Here is a 22,174-nt window from a genome sequence, read left to right on the forward strand (position 1 = left end):
TGGCCGAGTGGAGAGACATACTGACAAGCAGTGGAATCAGCCAGAGGAGTGAGAGAGGATCGCTATGAGGAGGCAATGACATAGGCGGCATGGATGAGCAGAAAGTCGGTGGGCGGCAGGAGCTACATCTGAATGAGAACATGTGCTTGGCTTTTCATCGCCTTTCTCTGCCCCTTTGCTTGCTTTTAACATCACCAGCCCCACATGTACATAACACCGATCAGTCGGCCGGCACGGATGAGCGGACAGCTGGTATGTTTTGTGATTACCAATCCGAAGGAGCTAGTTTGCACTGCTCTATTGAACTTTCACTGATTTAGCCACTACATTATCACTTATCTGCCTCTCTGCTCATTGACAGTACTGTTTTGAATGTTTTCCTGGTCGGCTTCATTAAACCCATGTTTTTCTGCCACATAATACATTCTGCTGCAAGGGAAAACTTCTACTCTGGCAAAGGGACTGTTGTGTGTTTGTAGCATATTCTATCTAGCAACCAGTTAGTTAGCAGTAATGATGTGCAGTAACCTGTAGCAACCAATCAGCAGTATTGATGTATAGTAACCTCTAGCCACCAATCAGCACAGTACTGATATGTAGTAACCTCTAGCAACCAATCAGTGAGTGGTAATAATATGCAGTAATCTCTAGCAGCCAACCAGTTTACAGTAATCATGTGCAGTAACCGCTAGCAACCAGTGAGCAGTAATGCTGTACAGTAACCTCTAGCAACCAATCAGCAGTAATGATATGCAGTAACCTCTACCAACCAATCAGTGAGTGGTAATAATATGCAGTAATCTCTAGCAGCCAATCATTTTGCAGTAATGATGTGCAGTGACCACTAGCAACCAATTAGTGAGCAATCGCTGCCTTATCTGCTGCAGTAAACTGATTTTGAGTTTAGCTGCTACTTATTGTATCTCTCAGAGCAGGTGGAGAGCAAAATTGCATGGTGGCATGGTGGGAGCTAGGGGGGGGACCCAAAAAATTGCTTGCCCAGGGTCCAATCAATCCAATCAATGTTAAAGACAAGCCTGACTGTAACTGTACTGTGATTTTTTTTTTTTGCCCTCCATGCCATACTCTGCTACAGCATTGCCAATGCTAAGCTGTCCTTTATTGATAATGAATAGCGGTTGATTCTGGATGCATATAATTACTATAATCAAGCAGAGCCACCGACTGCCCATGTATACTTGTTCGGTGCATTTAATATTGTAATACAGGTAGTGAATTCCCTTCAATTGTAACAGGGCACTAGATGACATAAACAGTGCATGCAGAAAAACCTATCTCAAGACTTTTGTATAAACCTAGCCCATATGCATTTTTTTTTAATTCTGTTTATTGCTTAAATTGTATAGTGACACAGTATAGATTGCACATTTACATATGAATAAGCATAAGCGTTTTCTTTTTACAGTGCTATAACAGATAGACAAGTATCTCAATAAACAAAAATAGAAACAGTTAAACAGCTGTCTCTTTTGTTGTAGTAATGCAAAGAATAAACAATTGTCAATAGACTAATCATGCGTTATCATGGTGGTTTGCATGGGGAACGCCAAGATATTGCTGTCGATTAACACCCATTGGTGTTTAATGTAAGGGTAGAATTGCACTGAAAGTCCCATATGTTATATTTTTCGGGACAGTTTCTGTTTGCATAGATAATCTTTTTATAAGGAATAATTTGGTTAACCACATTTACCCAATGGTAGAGTACAAGCCTGCATCATTCTAAGTACAGACATTTACATGCCAGAAATACTGTTTCCTTCAAGAGTATTCGTGTGCATCTGGGCCACAATTTGTATCAGCTTTAGCAGAATTTAAATTTTGTGCAGCCATTGAGACAGACAAAGCATACTTAATTTTCTTATGTTATCATACATAGAATTGTCCTATATATGTCCTTGTTTATTATTTGTGGATTTTGAAATGCATTGTGTGTTATCTCTAGTCAAATCTTTGTTCACTTTTAGGATGGAGACCCTGTCCGGCCAGGTGTGGCTATGACTGATCTTGCAACAGGATTATATGCACATGGTGCCATAATGGCCGGGTTACTACAAAGAAGTAAAACAGGAAAAGGAATGCACATTGACTGCAATCTACTTTCTTCACAGGTAAGGAAAACAATTTTCCTTTTGTTTTAAACATTTATTTTTTGGATTGTTGAAATATCAACACAATGAAGAGCAATTACTGTAAAGAAAGAAGATAAAATGTTTTGGGTTACTTTATCTCAGATTCTACAATATTCTCCTTTACTGTCTTCTAAGGTGACAATAGAAACTGTGCATCCAGATTGGTGCAACTTCGGCAAATCTTTTGGAAGCCGCACCTGGACCCCAATGCCATGGGGATGGCCTGTAATGTTGCTTTAGGCACTAGATCCTGCATGGGTGCTTACCTTGGCACTGGTCTAGGGCTATTCCTTCCCTTCTAGTGTGATTTCTACCTCGCAAGCTCTGCAGGATAGAGCAGAAGAAGAAGCTGACGATTCACATTGGGCCAAACTGATCCAGAAGAACTTGGTACATAGATATACTCAGGCTACTAGGAAAAAAACCCTGGGCCTCTTCCCAACAGGCCAGACCTGCCGTTTCAGAGTCCTGTCTTCCCTCTTACTTCTCAGACTCTGGCTTTAACAGCATGGCTATTAAAGCCCAAGTCTTAGATACTGGGGTCTTTGAGTCTCTCATTCCTACAATGCTAAAAGCAAGAAAACCCACTTCCAGAAATATTTACTATTGTACCTGGAAATCCTTCTTTGTCTGGTGTGAGCACAGCACACTTCAGTTCCAGAGATTACTCTGTGAATTGCATAGCCTTCCTACAATTAGGTCTTGACCAGAACTTGACCCTAAGCACTCTGAACGACTTGTTTCTGCCTTCTCCATCTTTTTCATGATGTGAAAAACGTGTCAAAATTTTTTTCCAAGGCATATCTCGCAACAAAGCCCTCTTGCAGCACCCAATGCTTCCCTGGTATCTCAAATTGGTTCTCTCTGCCCTGCAGAAACCACTCTTTGAACCCACTAGGAATATTGTAAGGGAAGTGTCCAGGAGGTGTGTCCTCAAAAACTTGTCAGTGTCCAATCACCTGAAGGTACAAACCTATAACCCAGGATCTATGGATACATATCCTGTGTCCTGTACTGTACTCCAATATATGGAATTTACAGGTAAGTCAAAATTTATTTTATTTATAACAAAGAGTGTGTGTATTTTAAAAGCGCTCTGAGTGCCAAAGTACATATACAGCTTCAGACCAAACTTTTGTTACAAGAATCGGACTAAAAACTTGTGTGTATTATATTTTTATGAGTTTATAAGCTCTAAAAATGTCAGTTTACAAAATTACCACACATCTAATCCTGTGCTCCACAACCTAAAAATATACTTATTAAATGAGGTTCACTAGGTTCAGCTGCTCTCCCAGATGATTGTCAATAAGGTCTGGGCTGCAATCTGCAACAGAAGATAGGAAGGGAGAGGACAAGGGAAGCACTCCCCTAGTGTAAAACCTCCTTTATGTGTAACACAACAAAAAGAATAACAAGATGCACTCACGTGATTCCATTGAAAAACACGCCTGTCACAAACAAATTAGGCCAGAGTGATCCCATCCGCCAAGTCGGATGGCTGCTTGACAAAGTAATGCTGCATGCACCAAATTACCACCACATTAATAATTTTAATTGGCATGTTGATATGTGGAATGATCAGAGTGGCAGGGAGATGAGCTAATTATTCTACTGGTTCTCCAATTATTGTCCTCCCACAGAATGGCAGTGGGAAAGAAACTTGTAAGTGTTCTTAAACCAAAGCAAGTAGTCCACATTGCAGTATTCACCTTTCACTGTCATTTTGAATGGTGGATACTGGAATGTGGAGTTTGGCTCTTAAATAATGTGGTTGTAACAGCTCTATAGATAACACTTTATGTGCTCTTGTATTGTATGTTTTGTTAACCCTTTCTCAGCATCATTAAACATAGTATACAGCAAGGGATGTGCCTGTTCTAAAAAAGTTACTTAAGTATGGCAAACTTGGCTGGGTATTTCGGCTTCTCAAATGGCAGATCTATTTTCTTCACAATCCTCCGTTTAAATGGGTCAGATACAAATCTACCTGGGTTTGAAGAGAGCACTGTGTGTGTGTGTGTAATTGTTGTGGGTGGTTAAATGTATGGTTGTTGTGTCATCTTGCCTATTCTTTTTGTTTGTTGACTGATTCGGATTGCCCATGTTGATCGTACACCTGATTCTGATTATACCTACTAAGGGATATGATATTTTATGGATTTTTTAATATGTACTACCCTGCTCCTTTTTATTGTCTGGCTCTGCGTAGCCAATATTATTGCCATCGCCCTGGTTTAGATGTCAATTATTTTCAATCTAATGGAAAAAAAAAACCTCAAGTAGTTCTAAAGCCTCAAGGTTTTTTTTTCACCTTCATGCATTCAATACAGAGAAAACATATCAGCGCAAAACCTTTAAACCTAAATAGATATTAATCAAGCAGCTGCACACTAAAGGTCAAAATACATAAAACCCAGCAGTGATAAATAATGAAAAAAGTGCAACGCTAGAGTAAAATACAAAGCTAGAATAAATATTAAAGCGGAGTTCCGGCCCCAAAATCGACAGTCGATTTTGGTCCATCCGCTTGCTTATGGTCACCTGTAACAGAAATGGATAATTACGATTTATTTTTTTTTACTTACCTTGTAATTGCAGAAAAATATACTCGCCTTTCTTCCACTTCCTCCCTCGGCGGCCGCGGCCGCGCCGTCACTTCTGCTTTGCAATGATTCCTGGAAGCTGAACGTCATCGCTCCCAGGAATCAATGCACCGGCCCCGACGTCATTTCCGGTGCAGGCGCGTCATACCATGCTAAACAGCTTCTGGGCATGCCCAGAAGCTGTGTAGGGATGACGCTGCAGCCCCGGAAGTGACGGCGGGGCCGGCGCAGTGCATCGTGGGACCGAAGAGGACGGAAGAGGACGCAGAAGAGGATCGCGCTGGCTTCAGCTGCCCACACCTGAGATGGCAGCCCTGGAGAAGAAATTTTCAAAGTAAGTATTTCTTCTAAAAGGTAAGTGTAACTAGCCCTGACTGTCCCGGGGGTATTTTCATTGAAATTTTTTTTTGGTGGCCGGAACTCCGCTTTAAGGTCTCTGTAATACAATCCATGCAGAAAAGGCCTGTGGTTGAAAGGTGCTCAACCCTTTAAAAAGGATAAGGTAATCCACTGTGCAAAATCCTGCACCACACAGATTAGCCTCTCACCTCATAAATACATGAACTGCATATACATAGCACATGGATCCAGCTATCTTGATCCCAGAATATGGAGCAATCAATTACGTTATGGATGCCAGATAAAAGCAAAGATATGCTTCAAACAAATGACACAAATGGATCCAGCTTCTTGTTTCCAGGTATGTAAGGAATCTCTTCTTAAGTGGACAGATAACTCGCATATCTGAGGTCTGTCCCTCTGCTTCTTTCTATATGAGTTATCTGGCCAGTTAAGAGGAGATTCCTTACCTACCTGGAAACAAGAAGCTGGATCCGTTTGTGTCATTTGTTTGAAATTTGGTCATGTGATTCAAAAACTGCATCAAAAACATAATACAAGTGAATTATTGATGAGTTCTTGCTGCGTTTTGAATACATTTCAACGGGGAGATATGTTTTTTGGTGCGTTTTTATTTTTTTTAACTGACCAAAACTGCAGCAAGCAGGGTTTTTAACACCACAATAGAAGAGCAAGGGACTAGTGTGAAGACATATAGACATATATAGAATTTAAAGAGGAAGTAAACCCTCCTCTGACACTTGTACCTATAGGTAAGCCTATATTAACTGCTTGCCGCCCGCCCGCCGTCATATGACGGCGGAGCGGTGCGACCATTATCCTGGGCCGCCGTCATATGACGGCGGCACTTTAAGCAGGGCAGGCGCGCGATCGCGTGCGCGCCGCCCTGCACTGCCGGTGTCGGGGTGTCCCCGGGACACCCCCCGTCACCGGCAGGGGGGAAACAGCCAATGGGCGTGGCTGTTTCCCACGTGATCGGCTGTGTTCCAATGACACAGCCGATCACAATGAAGGCGCCCACAAGATGACCGCGCATGCGCGATCGGGAGCGCGCAGCGCGGTCATGTCGGTGGCACTGTGTTCCGTAGGAACACAGCTGTCACCGGCGGTAGTAAACAGTCACTGACAGTGACTGTTTACTATGTGATCGGCTGTGAATCCATTCACAGCCGATCACAAAATGTAAACAAAGAGCAGTAACTCAGTGTTACTAGCTCTTCTCTCCTCATACAGCTTCCAGTATGAGGGGAGCAGAGCTAGAAACACTGAGTTACTGCTCTGTGTACCTGTAAAATGTAAAAGCACAGTAAAATCACACAAATAAAAGGTCCCCACACAGTCCTCAGTCCCCCCCCAATGTCACCTGTCACCCAACAGTCACCTCATCAGTGCCCAGAAATTGACACCCATAACGTTCACATGTGAGCGTAGCGATCGCAGGCAGAATCACATCGATTCTGCCCGCGATCCGGAAATCATTGCAAATCGCGGGATGCCTGTGCGTTGCCCCTGATTTGCAATAGCACCCCAAACGCTGTGCAATGTTGCCGCCATTTCCGCCTGCCGAATCGCGGTAACATCGCGCAAACATCGCATGACGCCCAAAAAAGGTACAAGAGTTTCTTTGGAGCGTCATGCGTTGTTTGCGCGATGTTACCGCGATTCGGCAGGCGGAAATCGCAGCAACATCGCACAGCGTTTGGGGTGCTATTGCAAATCACGGGCAACGCACAGGCGTCCAGCGATTTGCAATGATTTCTGGATCACGGGCAGAATCACAGTGATTCTGCCCGTGATCGCTACGCTCACATGTGAACGTAGCCTAAAGTTCACCGGTCACCAAAGACTGCCATCAGTACCGCCGTGCACCATCGCCCGTCACCTGTCACCCATCAGTGACCATCGCCCGTCACCTGTCACCCCATCAATCACCGTCACCTGTCACCCCATCAGTCATCGTCACCTTTCACCCCATCAGTCATCGTCACTTGACACCCCATCAGTGATCGTCACTTGTCACCCCATCAATCATCGTCACATGTCACCCCGTCAGTGATTGTCATCTGTCACCCCATCAATAATCGTCACCTGTCACCCCATCAATCATCGTCACCTGTCACCTCATCAATCATCATCACCTGTCACCTCATCAATCATCGTCACCTGTCACCCCATCAGTCATCGTCACCTGTCACCCCATCAGTCATCGTCACCTGTCACCCCATCAGTCATTGTCACCTGTCACCCCATCAGTCATCGTCACCTGTCACCCCATCAGTCATCGTCACCTGTTTGCTATATACATGCAATCACTTACTGACCGCCTAACGACTATATGCGTCGGCCATTAAAAGCTAAATACTGGGGTTATGGCAGCAGATAGCCCCCATAACCCCGGTATTTTTTGAAACGGCGGGCGGTCGGCTTTCAGATAAGGGTGGTCCCAGTGGCGGATTCGCCGCGGAATTACCCTTACGGTGCAGGGGAAGAGGTGCCCCCCCCCCTCCTGCCACGTCCCAGACGTTTTCCCAGCTTACCGGACCCGCCGGCAGCGGGGAAAACTATCCGGTCCCGGATCCTCAGAGACAGGAAGTCGAGTGAGGGCAAAATGGCCCTCATTCAACTCTATGGTCTTGGAGGACCGGAGCTACGTCAAAAGACGTTGCCTAGCAACCGGTTTAAAGGGCCGCTTTTTTTTTTTTGCTTTTTTTTTTTCCTCTTTCAACAATTTTTTTTTTTTTTTTCTTTTTTAGTGTAGTTGTGAGGTGTGAGGTCTTTTTGACCCCAGATCTCACAATAAAGAGGACCTGTCATGCCTATTTCTATTACAAGGGATGTTTACATTCCTTGTAATAGGAATAAAAATGATCAAAACATTTTTTTTTTTTAAACTGTGTAAAAATAAAAACATAATAAATAAAATAAATAGGAAAAAAAAAAAAAAAAAAAATTAAAGCACCCTGTCCCCGTTAGCTCGCGCGCAGAAGCAAACGCATACGCAAGTCCCGCCCACATATGTAAACGGTGTTAAAACCATACATGTGAGGTATCGCCGCGATCGTTAGAGCGAGTGCAATAATTTGAGCCCTAGACCTCCTCTGTAACTCTAAGCTAGTAACCTGCAGAAATTTTTAAAATGTTGCCTATGGGGATTTTTAAGTACCAATGTTTGGCACCATTCTGTGAGCATGCGCAATTTTGAAGCATGACATGTTCGGTATCTAATTACTCGGCGTAACATTATCTTTCACATTATGGAAAAAAATTGGGCTAAATTTACTGTTTTCTTATTTTTTAGTTCAAAAAAAGTGAATTTTTTTCAAAAAAATCGCATTTGGAAGACTGCTGCGCAAATATGGTGTGATAAAAAATATTGCAACGATCTCCATTTTATTCTCTAGGGTCTCTGCTAAAAAAAAATATATAATGTTTGGGGGTTCAAAGTAGTTTTCTAGCAAAAAAATGATTTTAGCTTGTAAACACCAAGTGTCAAAAATAGGCCCAGTCTTAAAGTGGATAAATGGACAACTTTGTGTAAAGCGCTACTTGGATGTGAGGCCTATGTATGTGGCCAGGCTGTGAAAAAGTGTTACACATGTGGTATCGCCATACTCAGGAGGAATAGCAGAATGTATTTTGGGGTGCAAGTTTTGCTATGTACATGCGATGTGTTAGAAATATTGCATAAATGGACAGCTTTGTGTAAAAAAAATGTGTTTTCATTTTCTTTCCACATTTTCCAAAAACTTGTGGAAAAAAATGACATATTCAAAAGACTCATTATGCCTCAAAAATTATACGTTGGGCTGTTTGCTTTCCAAAATTGGGTAATTTTATGGGGGTTTCCATTGTCCTGGTGCTCCAGGGCCTTCAAAAGTGCGATAGGTTGTCAGGAAATGATATGTGTAATTTGTGCTCCTAGAATGCCGGACGCTGCTACTTGGATGTTAGGCCTCTGTATGTGGCCAGGCTGTGAAAAAGTCTCACACATGTGGTATTGCCATATGGGGGGGCAGTACCAGCTGCTGTATGCCTTTCCTCCTCTCAAGTTGTCACCGAAACTTCTTCACAGGATAGAGGCGGAGGGAATTCCAGTCATCCTTGTGACTCCGGATTGGCCTCATCGGGCCTAATATGGCGTCGTGGTCAGGCTGGTCGCAGACGCTCCTTGGCGACTTCCTCTCAGGGAGGATCTGCCGTCTCAGGGACCGATCGTCCATCCTGCTTTACGATCGCTGGCTTTGACGGCTTGGCTGTTGAGAACCAGGTGCTGAAGGACAGGGGTTTGTCTGCTTCAGTTATCCCTACTCTGATTAAAGCGAGGAAAGCTACTTCCAGAAAGGTCTATCATCGCACATGGAAGTCTTATATCGGGTGGTGTGAATCCCTTGGGTTTCCTCCACGTTCTTACTCGGTGGCTCGGATATTGGCCTTCCTGCAACGGGGGGTTGAGCTGAAGCTGGCCTTGAGCACTATCAAGGGTCAGGTTTCAGCATTGGCGATCTTCTTTCAGAGGCCACTGGCTACTCATTCTTTGGTGCGGAATTTCATCCAGGGGGTGCGGCACCTGGCTCCTCCGGTGCGCACGCCCTTGCCGCCCTGGGATCTTAATTTGGTGTTGTCGGTTCTCCAGAAACCTCCCTTTGAAAATATTAGGGAGATTCCCTTGCTTACCTTATCCCAGAAGGTGGCTTTTTTGGTGGCTATCACTTCTGCACGCAGGGTGTCGGAACTGGCCGCATTGTCCGGTCGTTCCCCATATCTGGTGGTTCATAGGCATAAGGTGGTTCTTCGTCCGAATCCATCCTTCCTTCCTAAGGTGGTTTCAGAGTTTCATTTGAATGAAGATATTGTATTGCCTTCCCTGTGTCCTAAGTCCAGTCATCCTCGGGAGTTTACGTTACACTCCTTGGATGTGGTTCGGGCGATCAGGGTGTACTTGGCTACTACTGACTCTTTTCGTAAGGCTGATCCACTTTTTGTGATCACGGATGGCCCTAGAATGGGGTTGCCTGCGTCTGCCGTGACTATCTCCAGATGGATCAGACAGACGGTGGTGCAGGCTTATTCTATTAAGGGTCGGGTTCCTACGTTCCCCGTTAAGGCGCAGTCCACTCGGGCTCTTAGTGCTTCCTGGGCCTTCCGCCATCAGGCGTCGGGGCTTCTGGTTTGCAAGGCGGATACCTGGTCATCGGTTCATACCTTTACAAAATTTTATAAAGTTGATGTGCTGGCATCGGCGGATGCCTCTTTTGGCCGCAAGGTTCTGCAGGCCGCTGTTTGAGGGGACCGTTGGTCTACCTCGGGGGTTTTTTGTTTTTTTCAGTTGGGTCTCATCCTTTTGTTCGATGAGTCCTTGATGCTTCTGGTTGGCTCCGGTTGGGCCTTCTGGATTGGATTTTTATTTCTGTTATCCCAGCCCTCATTTGTGGCACTGCTTTGGGATGTCCCTACTGATATTAATCAAGAAGTCTGCGTCTGTCAATGAGCGACAGAGAAAATTGGATTTTTGACTTACCGTAAAATCCTTTTCTCTTAAGCTCATTGACAGACGCAGGACCCGCCCCTCTATTTTGAGTTGGGTTGGGTTGAATTCTTTGACACTGCTTTGTTACATAACTGACATCCTGTAGCAGAGAGAGAGAGGATATACCCCCTGGGACTGCCCATAAGGTGTGGCCAGAACTTTTTCCTGCCTAGTGTCCTACTCCTGTAGGGGGCAGTATATCCCTACTGATATTAATCAAGAAGTCTGCGTCTGTCAATGAGCTTAAGAGAAAAGGATTTTACGGTAAGTCAAAAATCCAATTTTTTCACATTCTTTTATATGAAATTCTCAAAAAAAAAATGTAAAAATAAATTTTTTAACTTTGTCGACCTATTTGTTTTCTGCTACGTATTTTTGGTAAAAAAATCGCAATAAGCTTATTTTGATTGGTTTGCGCAAAAGTTATTGCGATTACTAACTAAGGGAAAGATTTATGTCACTTTTATTGTTTTTTTTTTTTTTACTAGTAATGGCGGCAATCTGCGATTGTTTCCGGGACTGCGACATTGCGGCGGACAGATTGTACCCCTACCTGACATTTTTTACACTTTTGGGGGTACCAGGGACATTACTACAGTAATCGGTGCTAAAAATATGCATTGTTACTGTAATAATGACACTGGCAGGGAAGGGGTTAACAATATTGTTGATCAAGGGGTTAAATGTGACTCTAGGAGTGTGATTCTAACTGTGGCTGGGCGTTGCTTGTGAAGTCATCACAGAGACATGTGATCCTATATAGCAGGATCACATGACATCTGTGATCACTGCAGGGAGAATTACAGACGGCTGTGTTTACATCAGCCGTCCGTCCTTCTCTGTCAGAAGTGGGAGATTGCCTGTGCCAGGCGGCCATCGGAGCCACTTGACACCTGCACTGGCTTCCCCGCTGACTAACGGGGGCAGGAGCGGGCCGCCGGCGGCTCATGGTCGCCCCATAGCGCCTCCCAGGCGAGTGCCGTACATGTACAGGGTTTTGCCTGGGAGAGCCGACCTGCCTCCGTACATCTACGGCGGCTGGTCGGCAAGTGGTTAACCACTTAACACAAACTGACGTAGGCCTACGTCAGCTGACTTTAAGTGTTTTTACCGGGATGATGCTAGAGGCATCATCCCAGTACCGCTTTTCGGCGGTTGGCTTTTCGGCGGTAACGACGGATGCGGCTCAGGAGCCGCTCGATCGTTACTCTGGCGAGCAAGAGGGGACGCCCCCCCTCTCGCCACCTTCCGCAGTTCTGCCCGGGTCTCCCGTCCCACCGTCCGCTGGCTGGATGGAGTCCAAATCTAAGCCGGATGCGGCTTCAATCGGGTCTCTGATGACGTAACCCAGGGGCAGCGTTCATTAGCTGCTAAAGGCGGCAGTTTCAAAAAGTGAGTGCATTCAAAAATGCAGTTTTTGGCGTTTTGAATACATGGAAGTTCAGTGGAGGGGTCTAGGGTCTTTTGGACCCTCGATCCCTCCATAAAGAGTACCTGTCACTGCATATCGCTGTCACAAGGGATGTTTACATTGATTGTGACAGCAATAAAAGTGATCAGATTAAATTTTTTTTTAAAAACCTGTGTTAAAATAAAAAAAAAAAAAAGAAATAGGAAAAAAAAAAAAATTTTAGCCGCCCCCGTCGGCGTGAGCTCGCGCATGAATTAAAACGTATACTGAAGTCGCGCCGCAAATGAAATCGCTGTTCAAACCACACGTGAGGTATCGCCGCGATCGCCAGAGCGTGAGCAATAATTAAAAAACAGAGCGTCACCTATGGAGATTTTTATTGACCGTAGTTTGACGCCATTCCGCGGGTGTGCGCAGTTTTAAACCGTAACATGTTGGGTATCTATTTACTTGGCGTGACATCATCTTTCACGATATCCAAAAAATGGGATAACTTTACTGTTTAGTTATTTTTAAATGCAGTGAGATGTGATTTTTCTTAATTCTTCCAAACAAATGGAGCTTGAAAGACCACTGCACAAATACAGCGTGACAAAAAATTTTGCAATGACCGCCATTTTATTCTCAGGAGTCTTTGCTAAAAAATATATATAATGTTTGGGGGTTCTAAGTAGTTTTCTAGCAAAAACTTGTAAACAAAATGTGTCAAAAATAGGCTCAGTCTTAAAGAGGAAGTAAAGTCCCAAAAAAAAAAAAACGAGAAAAAAAAAGCTCTGTAAAGAGAGAGGCATAATGAGCTAGTATGCATCGCTATAATTTGCCCAGTCTGTACCATGTGATCACTGTGACCGATCACAGCTAGCAACACAATTGTACACAATGGATAGCTTGAAAGGAAGCTATGTGAAGGAACTCATATGACCTGCTGTGATTGATTACAACAGTCACATGGTGCTGGCAGTGGGTTGGTACAGTAAGAAGTAAGTGGCTGTGTCTGGTGGACACAGCCAGTGACAGATTGCAGTCCGGCCCCAAGGCTCGATCCAGGAGAACATCATATGACGTCCAACCAGAGGGACGAGAGGCCAGCCCCGGCGTCATTCTGACATAGGCCGAATGGCAACCGGTTAAAATGTATTTTTTCCAAAAAAATTGCTTTTAAAAAACACTTTGATGAGAGAAATGTAATGTTACCATAGTAACGTTGTACTACTTTAGGGAAGTGATCAGTATTTCTTTTTACACATTGTGTTTGCGTGTAGCAATGAATTTCATTGCTATATGTAAGCATTTTACTGAAATGTATTAATTCATAAAATTGTTGTGATTAGCTGTGATTGGCCACAGCTGATTACATGGCACATATGGGCTATAATTAGCCCTGTCTGTACCATGTGATCACTGTGACCGTTCACAGCTAGCAACACAATTTTAGACATAGGATTGCTTGTAAGGAAGCCATCCATTGTTTACAACTGTCATGTGACCTGCTGATGTGATTGATTACAGCAGTCACATGGTACTGTCAGCGGGCTGGTACAGTAAGCAGTCATCGGCTATGTCTGGTGGACAGAGCCAGTGACAGATCGCATTGCAGTGCGACCCTGAGGCTCGATCTCGGAGAACGTCATATGACATTCACCTGGTGGGACGAGAGGCCAGCCCTGGCATCATTCTGCCATAGGCTGGGTGGCAACCGGTTACAAGGTATTTTTTCCAAAAAAACTGCGCTTGAAAAACTGCTGCGCAAATACCAAAAGACATAAAAAACTGCAGTGATTGCAATTTTATTCCCTAGGGTCCCTGCTAACAAAAAATATATTATGTTATAATTAATTTTTTAGCAAAAAATACTTATTTAAACTTGTAAAAAAGAAGTGCCAGAAAAGGCTGGATCTTCATGTGGTTAATATCAGAATGTCGACACCAAGCTATGGCTCTTGAAAGATAAGTGGCTAAATAGTAGAGCTCAATTTCAGGGAGTGCCAATACTCCTAATGTTTTTGGTTTGTGGACAATACTATGTTTTATCCTGAGGGATTTGGAAGCCCAAACAAATTTGTTCAATATAGATTGTAATGTTTTGAAAAAGCTAGCTCAAATGTTTTTTTAGGATTGTTTGAAAGAGATAAAGAATCCTGGAGAGTACATTCTGTTTCAAAACACTGCATCTGCCCTTCCATGAAAAATCAGAAGAAGACCAGAAAGACAGTTTAGAGTGAAATTTGGAAATAGAGAGAAATTGAGTGTGTGCAAGGTAGATAGATTTGAAGGTAGTAAAATATGTTGGGATAGTGAGACTTAGTGCTTCAGATTTTTGGCATAACATGAAAGTTTGATAAGTACCCGTAGCGCTTAAGTTCCGCAAGAGTTGGCATGAAGAGTTCTCAAGAAGGGTTCTAAAGGTAATATGAAAATAAGTGGAGGCAGACAGACAGTGTACATCCACAGAAGTTAGGAGGCGTTCCTAGCATCCTAAAATATTATCAAGCCACCCAAATTACACCATTGGTTGTGTTATACATGGGTCACAAAGCCCCTTTGTGGGTAGACTTGAAATCCTTAATATTGCTCCCATCAATATATACCGTAAGTGCTCTCCTGAACCCTTCCAGCCTGTCACCCACCCACCCTTAGCCACCTTTTAAAACATATCCTGAAAATATGGGATTCCGTTAAATACTCTGGTAAACTACTTTCTCCACAACTCCCTATTACGGGCAATTCTCTTTTCCTACCAGGCTTGAAATCCCAAAGCTCCTTTACATGATGGACTTCGCATGAATTCAATATGGTATATTCTCTAGTGGAGAAGGGATCTGTCTTACCCTGGGTGACCCCCCAAAGCTGCTTCAAGGTGCCCTCCTCAGAACTCTTTCGGTAAGCCCAACTTCGGCACTGGATCAAATGGCTTCTCCAGGACAAAGACCCACTGACCTCACTGACGGCCTTTGAACACACTTGTCGATACACCCCCTTAGCTCAACAGCTTGCCCTCTCTATCCACAAGTACTTATGTTGCCAGATATGAGGAGGATTTGGGGGCCCAAAAATTAGTAAAGGTTGGCAGGACGCATGGTCCACTATTGCATCCTGCTTTATTAACGTCCGCTTAAAAAATGCTTACTAAATGGTATTTGGTACCCCCAAAATTGGCTCATATGTTCCCCAGATATTTGGGGCTATGTTTCAGAGAATGCCAGGCAACTGGGGACATCCTCCATATACGGTGGACCTACCCAATGCTAAACCGCTTCTGGTCTTAAGTTTTTCATACATTATTGAAGATCCCCCTTTCTAGATACCCCTGGCTAACATTCTTGCATTCAAACCTCCTGGTGTCACTAAGAGACAGTTAAAACATACTCATTTTATCCTTTTAGTTTCTAAAATGCCCATAGCCAAGGCATGAAAAAAATAATTCACCCACTTCCCTAAATTCTAATCCCGAATGGATAGCTTTTTTTGAACGAAGAGTTATTTAGCATCTTTGCTAATAATCATACCACATTTCACAATATCTGGGACCCCTGGATCTCATACTGTCATCCAAATCTAGTTGTCTAATTCAGGCCCTCATTTATCTAGCCGCTGATAATATACTCTTTCTCTGTCGCTCATTGACAGACGCAGTCCTCTTTGATTAATATCAAATTGGGTTATACTGCCCTCTACAGGAGTAGGACACTAGGCAGAAGAAAACGTTCTGGCCACACCTTAGGGGCAGTCCCAGAGGGTATATCCTCTCTCTCTCTGCTACAGGATGTCAGTTTTTTTCTGTCTAGTCAGGAGTAAGGACCTAAGTTCCTTGCTGGGATCTTTGGTCCTGGCAAGATTTTTTAGATAGATTCTTTTAAGTTAGCTTTTTTTCTCCAGTTGTTCCTGTGAGATCTTCAAGCAATTATGCCGGATCTGGGCGACGGGCTGGATGTTGAGGTCCAGTGGTCACCCCAGCCGACCTACAAGCGCGTGCAGATTCCAGCTCCGCGCTGGATCGGCCGCGACACATTTAAACAATTTTGCTGGAGCTGGGCGACAGGCTGGATGTTAAGATCCAGTGGTCACCCCAGTCAGCCTACGAGCGCGTGCAGGCCCTAGCTCCGCGCTGGGTCGGCCGCGACATAGTCCCACTGGACAGGGACTGGCCCTGCGAGTTAAACGTCTCGCCAGGACGCTTACGACCAGTGTATTGGTCGACAGCCCCCCACCTCGGTGGAGAGGGGTTCTGTTAGGAGTGGGTGCCCGCCTGTTCCGGTATGGTGAGTAGAATGTTCCCCCTCTTTCCTGTCGGGTTTTGGGAATGGATACGGGCCCCTCTGTGGATGGTCGGACCCTCTTGATCCTGGGTTCCCCCTCTATCCTATGACATGTTTCACAGATCTCCCTCTTGAGTGTGATTTGGTGAATAAGAGATACCACTCCAGGAGGCTTGGTTTGGGAGCTGACTATCTGATAGTCACTGTAAAGAGCTGGCGCTGTAAAGGGAGGAAGCCATGACTGGGGTCAAGGATGGAGACAGGGGCTGGCGTTACTATTTGAAATAGTCATGTAAAAGGGTGATATAATCAAGCACCTACCTAATGCATAGTGATGCAGCTACATGGACTACCGCCATCCTCCCGCAGGTCGCACGGCACAAGCCGCTGCTATCCTCCCGCAGGCCGCACGATTCAGCAGGCCGCCGCCATCCTTCCACAGGCCGTCCGCAGGCCACCGCCATCCTCCCGCAGGCCGCACGGAATCCGCAGGCTGCCGCCCTCCTTCCGCAGGCCGCACGGATCCCGCAGGCCGCTGCCATCCTCCCGCAGACCGCATGATTCAGCAGGCCGCCGCCATCCTTCCACAAGCCGCACGGGGCCACCATTTTGGCGTAGCCTGGTGTCTCCTGCATGGGGGCGGCCATTTTGGATACGCCCAGCTACCTCGAGGAGTAGCAGTGGGAGCGCCGGAAGGCGTGTAAAGGGGCGGAGCCGCCTCCTTTACCCGGGAAAACTATTCACAAGACTTCCTGTTCTGTAAAGGACAGCGCTGAGAGCAGTTTGGTAGAATCTTCTGTGCATCAGGTGGTGAGCCCTTGGGGTCTCTCTCTCTCTGTGGGGGTCCGAAGCAGGTAACACTGAGGGGCGCTGTTGCGCTGGGGGATTACACACAAAAAAAAAAGTTTTTTTCTTTTGCAATCTTTGTTTGCTGGCAAGTGTTCCTGGATTAGTCATGGACCCTGCCACACATGTATCCCCACCTGATCCCCTCGAGGTGGCCGCAGGACCCTCCAGTTTCCCACTTACTATTGATGCATTGTCAGCGGTTTTGGAGTCTTTTGTATCCCGGGTGGAGGTGGCCTGTCAGGGACAGGGCGCAAAGAAGCGACCCCCGCCTACTCCTATTTCATCTGACACTTCAGATACAGATTCTGAGCCTGTCACTGCAGCTGCAGGTCCCTCTTCTGGGGCTTGTGTCTCGGTTACGGTCTCCTCAGACAGTGAGGAGGACTTTTCTGCCTCCGCCATAGCACAAGAAGAAGCGTTGGTGGATGCACTAGTTGTGCCTGTCCGGGAAACCTTAAGTCTTGAGGTTACACCGGCAGAGGTAGCTGATACTGAAATTCCTTTTGGTACTAATAAGCCTACCAAGATGGCGAGGGTGTTTCCCTTGCCCAAATGTTTTGGTAATATAATTAAAGAGGAATGGGGTCGTCCAAAACGAACCCCTGGTATTTCCAAACGCATTGCTAGGCGTTATCCGTTTGAGGAATCCCTCCTTAAAAAATGGACAGTACCACCATTGGTGGATTCACCGATTTCCAGACTAAATAAAGCTACTGTTATCCCGTTGGAGGACGCTCCGTCCTTTAGGGATCCGATGGATCGTAAGGTGGAAGCCGTGTCCCGCTTCATTTTTTCCCTGATAGGATCAGCCTTTAGGCCAGTGGTTGCCATTGGTTTAGTTTCACAAACTTTGACAGAATGGACCAAGTTGTTATGCCGTGACCTAGAGGGGAGAAGTATCCCCCCGGCAGTATCAGATTTGCTGGAGCAGATGTTACAAGGGCTACAGTTCGTCTGTGACGCCGCTCTGGACGCCACTCCATTGTTGGGGCGTGCATCGATTTCAGCAGTGGTCCTCAGGCGTGTGCTGTGGTTAAAGTGCTGGTTGGCGGATCAAGGTTCCAAAAAAGCTTTGGCTAATCTCCCCTTTCAGGGGAATCGCCTGTTTGGGGCCACCTTGGATGAGATTATCAAGGATCTCACTGGGGGCAAGAGCACTTTTTTGCCACAGAATACTAAGGGTAAAGGACCTCGTCATAGACGGGGGCCTTCCTTTTCCGCTCATAAAAGGTTTTTTCGCTCCGCTGGGGCGGGCGATAAGGCAAAGCACTCCAAAGCAAAAGTCCGGCTCTTCCAGAGCTGAAGATAAGACCACTAAAGCCTGAAGGTGCACCCCCACCCATATCTGGGGTGGGGGGACGTCTTCACCGGTTTTCGGACCCATGGCTCTCCAGGATTCCAGACAGATGGGTTCAAGAGGTCATACGGTCAGGATACAAGATCGAGTTTCGATCACTTCCACCGGTGCGATTCTTCCCTTCCAATATCCGACTATCCCCGGATCGCTTAAAAGCTTTGCGGGGGGCAATAACGGATTTGATGCAACAAGGAGTGGTGGTCCACGTTCCTTGGACAGAACGTTTTCAGGGGTTCTATTCGAACCTGTTCACAATACCCAGAAAAGAGGGCAAGGTGCGTCCAATCCTGGACTTAAGAGCACTCAATCATTTTGTACGGGTACAAAAATTCAAGATGGAGTCCATTCGTACAGTAGTGGCCTCCCTTCGGCAGGGGGATTTTCTGGCGTCAATAGACATCAAGGATGCCTATCTTCATGTCCCCATCTTCACAGGACATCAGCGTTTCCTTCGCTTTTCCGTAGGGGAGAACCATTATCAGTTTGTGGCGTTACCCTTTGGTCTCGCCTCTGCTCCCCGGGTCTTCACAAAGGTGTTGGCCCCGGTTTTGGCGCTGTTGCGACAGCGGGGCATATCGATTCTAGGTTACCTAGACGATCTTCTTCTTCATGCGTAGTCTCCGCAGGCTCTGTTGCTAGACTTGGAGATCACTATGATCTCTGCAAGAGTTCGGGTGGCTGATGAACCTGCAGAAGTCATCTCTGGTTCCCACCAGGAGGCTGGAATATCTGGGCCTAATTTTAGACACATCCCTAGCAAAAGTGTTTCTCCCTGCAGAGAAACTCCAGAAGATTCAGTCAACGATTCAGATGTTACTGTCCGTCAACTGGCCTTCCCTTCGGACTTGCCTGAGGGTCCTGGGATTGATGGTGGCCTCCTTCGAGGCAGTACCGTTTGCCCAGTCTCATACCCAAATCCTTCAAAAGGAGATTCTTCTCAAATGGAATCGGAATCCCGATTTCCTGAACAATCGGATCCGGCTGAGCGAGCGGACCAGGGAGTCTCTGGTCTGGTGGCTTCGGTCTCCGATGCTCAGCCAGGGGAAGTCATTTCTTCCGATATACTGGACGATTGTCACCACGGATCCGGATTGTCACCAGTCTATCCGGATGGGGAGGAATTCTCGGCAGATTATCTGCTCAGGGACTTTGGTCCCTGGAAGAATCCAGGTTACCGATAAATGTGTTGGAACTGAGAGCGATCAGACTTTGTCTGATTCACTGGACCCAGCAACTCCGGGCAGCCCGGTTCGGATCCAGTCGGACAATGCCACGGCCGTGGCTTAGGTCAATCACCAAGGGGGCACCAAGAGTGTCCTGGCGGCCATAGAGGTGGTCAGCATTCTTCGTTGGGCGGAACGGTTTGTTCCAGCTCTCTCCGCGGTATTCATTCAAATTGGCAGGCAGATTATCTCAGCCGTCAGTTTCTGGATCAAGGGGAATGGTATCTTCATCCAGAGGTATTTCACCAACAAAGCCTTCGTTGGGGCACCCCGGATGTGGATCTGTTGGCATCTCGGCTCAACAGGAAGGTGCGGAGGTTTGTAGCTCGATCCCGCGATCCTCTAGCAGACGCCGCAGACGCGCTGGTCGCCCCGTGGGGGCAGTATCAGCTACTGTATGCCTTCCCTCCTCTCAAGTTGCTGCCGAAACTTCTTCGCAGGATAGAGGTGGAGGGAATTCCAGTCATCCTTGTGGCTCCGGATTGGCCCCGTCGGGCCTGGTATGCCGACCTGGTCAGGCTGATCGCGGACGTCCCTTGGCGACTTCCTCTCAGGGAGGACCTGCTGTCTCAGGGACCGATTTTCCATCCTGCTTTACGATCGCTGGCTTTAACGGCCTGGCTGTTGAGACCCAGGTGCTGAAGGACAAGGGTTTGTCAGCTTCAGTTATTCCTACTCTAATTAAAGCGAGGAAAGCGAATTCCAGAAAAGTCTATCATCGCACATGGAAGTCTTATATTGCGTGGTGTGAATCCCTTGGATTTCCTCCACGTGTCTATTCGGTGACCCGAATCTTGGCTTTTCTGCAACAGGGGGTTGAGCAGAAGCTGGCCTTGAGCACTATCAAGGGTCAGGTTTCAGTGTTAGCAATCTTCTTTCAGAAGCCTTTGGCTACTCATTCCTTGGTGCGGAATTTCATCCAGGGGGTGCGGCACCTGACTCCGCCGGTGCACGCGCCCTTGCCGCCCTGGGATCTTAATTTGGTGTTGTCGGTTCTTCAGAAATCTCCCTTTGAAGATATTAGGGAGATTCCCTTGCTTACGTTATCCCAGAAGGTGGCCTTCTTGGTGGCTATCACTTCTGCACGCAGGGTGTCAGAACTGGCTGCATTATCCTGTCGTTCCCCATATCTGGTGGTTCATAGGGATAAGGTGGTTCTTCGTCCGAATCCATCCTTCCTTCCTAAAGTGGTTTCAGAGTTTCATCTGAATGAGGATATTGTGTTACCTTCCCTGTGTCCTAAGCCCAGTCATCCTCGGGAGTTTGCGTTATATTCCTTGGATGTGGTTCGGGCAATCAGGGTATACTTGAAAACTACGGACTCGTTTCGTAAATCGGATTCACTTTTTGTGATCACGGATGGCCCCAAAAAGGGGTTTCCTGCATCTGCCGCGACTATCTCCAGATGGATCAGACAGACGGTGGTACAGGCTTATTCTATTAAGGGTCGGGATCCTCCGTTCCCTGTTAAGGCGCACTCCACTCGGGCGCTTAGTGCTTCCTGGGCCTTCCGCCATCAGGCGTCAGTGGTTCAGGTTTGCAAGGCGGCTACCTGGTCGTAGGTTCATACCTTTACAAAATTTTGGCCGCAAGGTTCTGCAGGCCGCTGTTTGAGGAGACCGGTGGTCTACCTCGAGGGTTTTTTTCTGTTGGGTTTTCAGTTGAGTCTCATCCTTTTGTTTGATGAACCTTTAAGACTTCTAGTTGGCACCGGTTGGGCCTTCTGGATTGGATTTTGATTTCCGTTATCCCACCCCTCATTTGTGGCACTGCTTTGGGACGTCCCAATTTGATATTAATCAAAGAGGACTGCGTCTGTCAATGAGCGACAGAGAAATTTGGATTTTTGTAAGAACTTACCGTAAAATCCTTTTCTCTTAAGCTCATTGACAGACGCAGTACCCGCCCCTCTATTCTGAGTTGGGTTGGGTTAAATTCTCTGACACTGCTTTGTGACATAACTGACATCCTGTAGCAGAGAGAGAGAGAGAGAGGATATACCCTCTGGGACTGCCCCTAAGGTGTGGCCAGAACGTTTTCTTCTGCCTAGTGTCCTACTCCTGTAGAGGGCAGTATAACCCAATTTGATATTAATCAAAGAGGACTGCGTCTGTCAATGAGCTTAAGAGAAAAGGATTTTACGGTAAGTTCTTACAAAAATCCTATTATTCTCCCATATCGTGCCCCCACCCCACACTTTTCCCTGCCCTCCGTATATGTTTGTTCTTTTTCCTTCCCTCCCTCTCCTCCCCACATCATCTTTCCACTCCATCCTATCCATGCTTACCTTTTTTTTTCTTCTTATTTTTCTCTTTCTTTGTTTATTTCTCCTAGCCATTTAGCCATTTTTGGCTCCATCTGCTAGTTGCATATACATCTGCAAAAAAAAGTATGTGAACCCTTTGGAATGATATGGATTTCTGCACAAATTG

The 22,174-nt window shown here is 46.1% G+C and overlaps 1 protein-coding gene across 1 annotated transcript in view; it reads left to right on the top strand.

Moving 5' to 3' along the window:
- SUGCT (succinyl-CoA:glutarate-CoA transferase) overlaps positions 1-22,174 on the top strand; it is a 1,523,809-nt gene that overhangs the window by 219,979 nt on the left and 1,281,656 nt on the right. The window contains exon 8 of the mRNA XM_082259511.1: positions 1,989-2,132. Within this exon, the coding sequence (XP_082115637.1) occupies positions 1,989-2,132 (144 nt within the window). The remainder of the gene's footprint in view (positions 1-1,988; positions 2,133-22,174) is intronic.

Source organism: Pelophylax lessonae (genome assembly GCF_965119305.1).
Source record: "Pelophylax lessonae genome assembly, chromosome: 5".
NCBI lineage: Eukaryota > Metazoa > Chordata > Amphibia > Anura > Ranidae > Pelophylax > Pelophylax lessonae.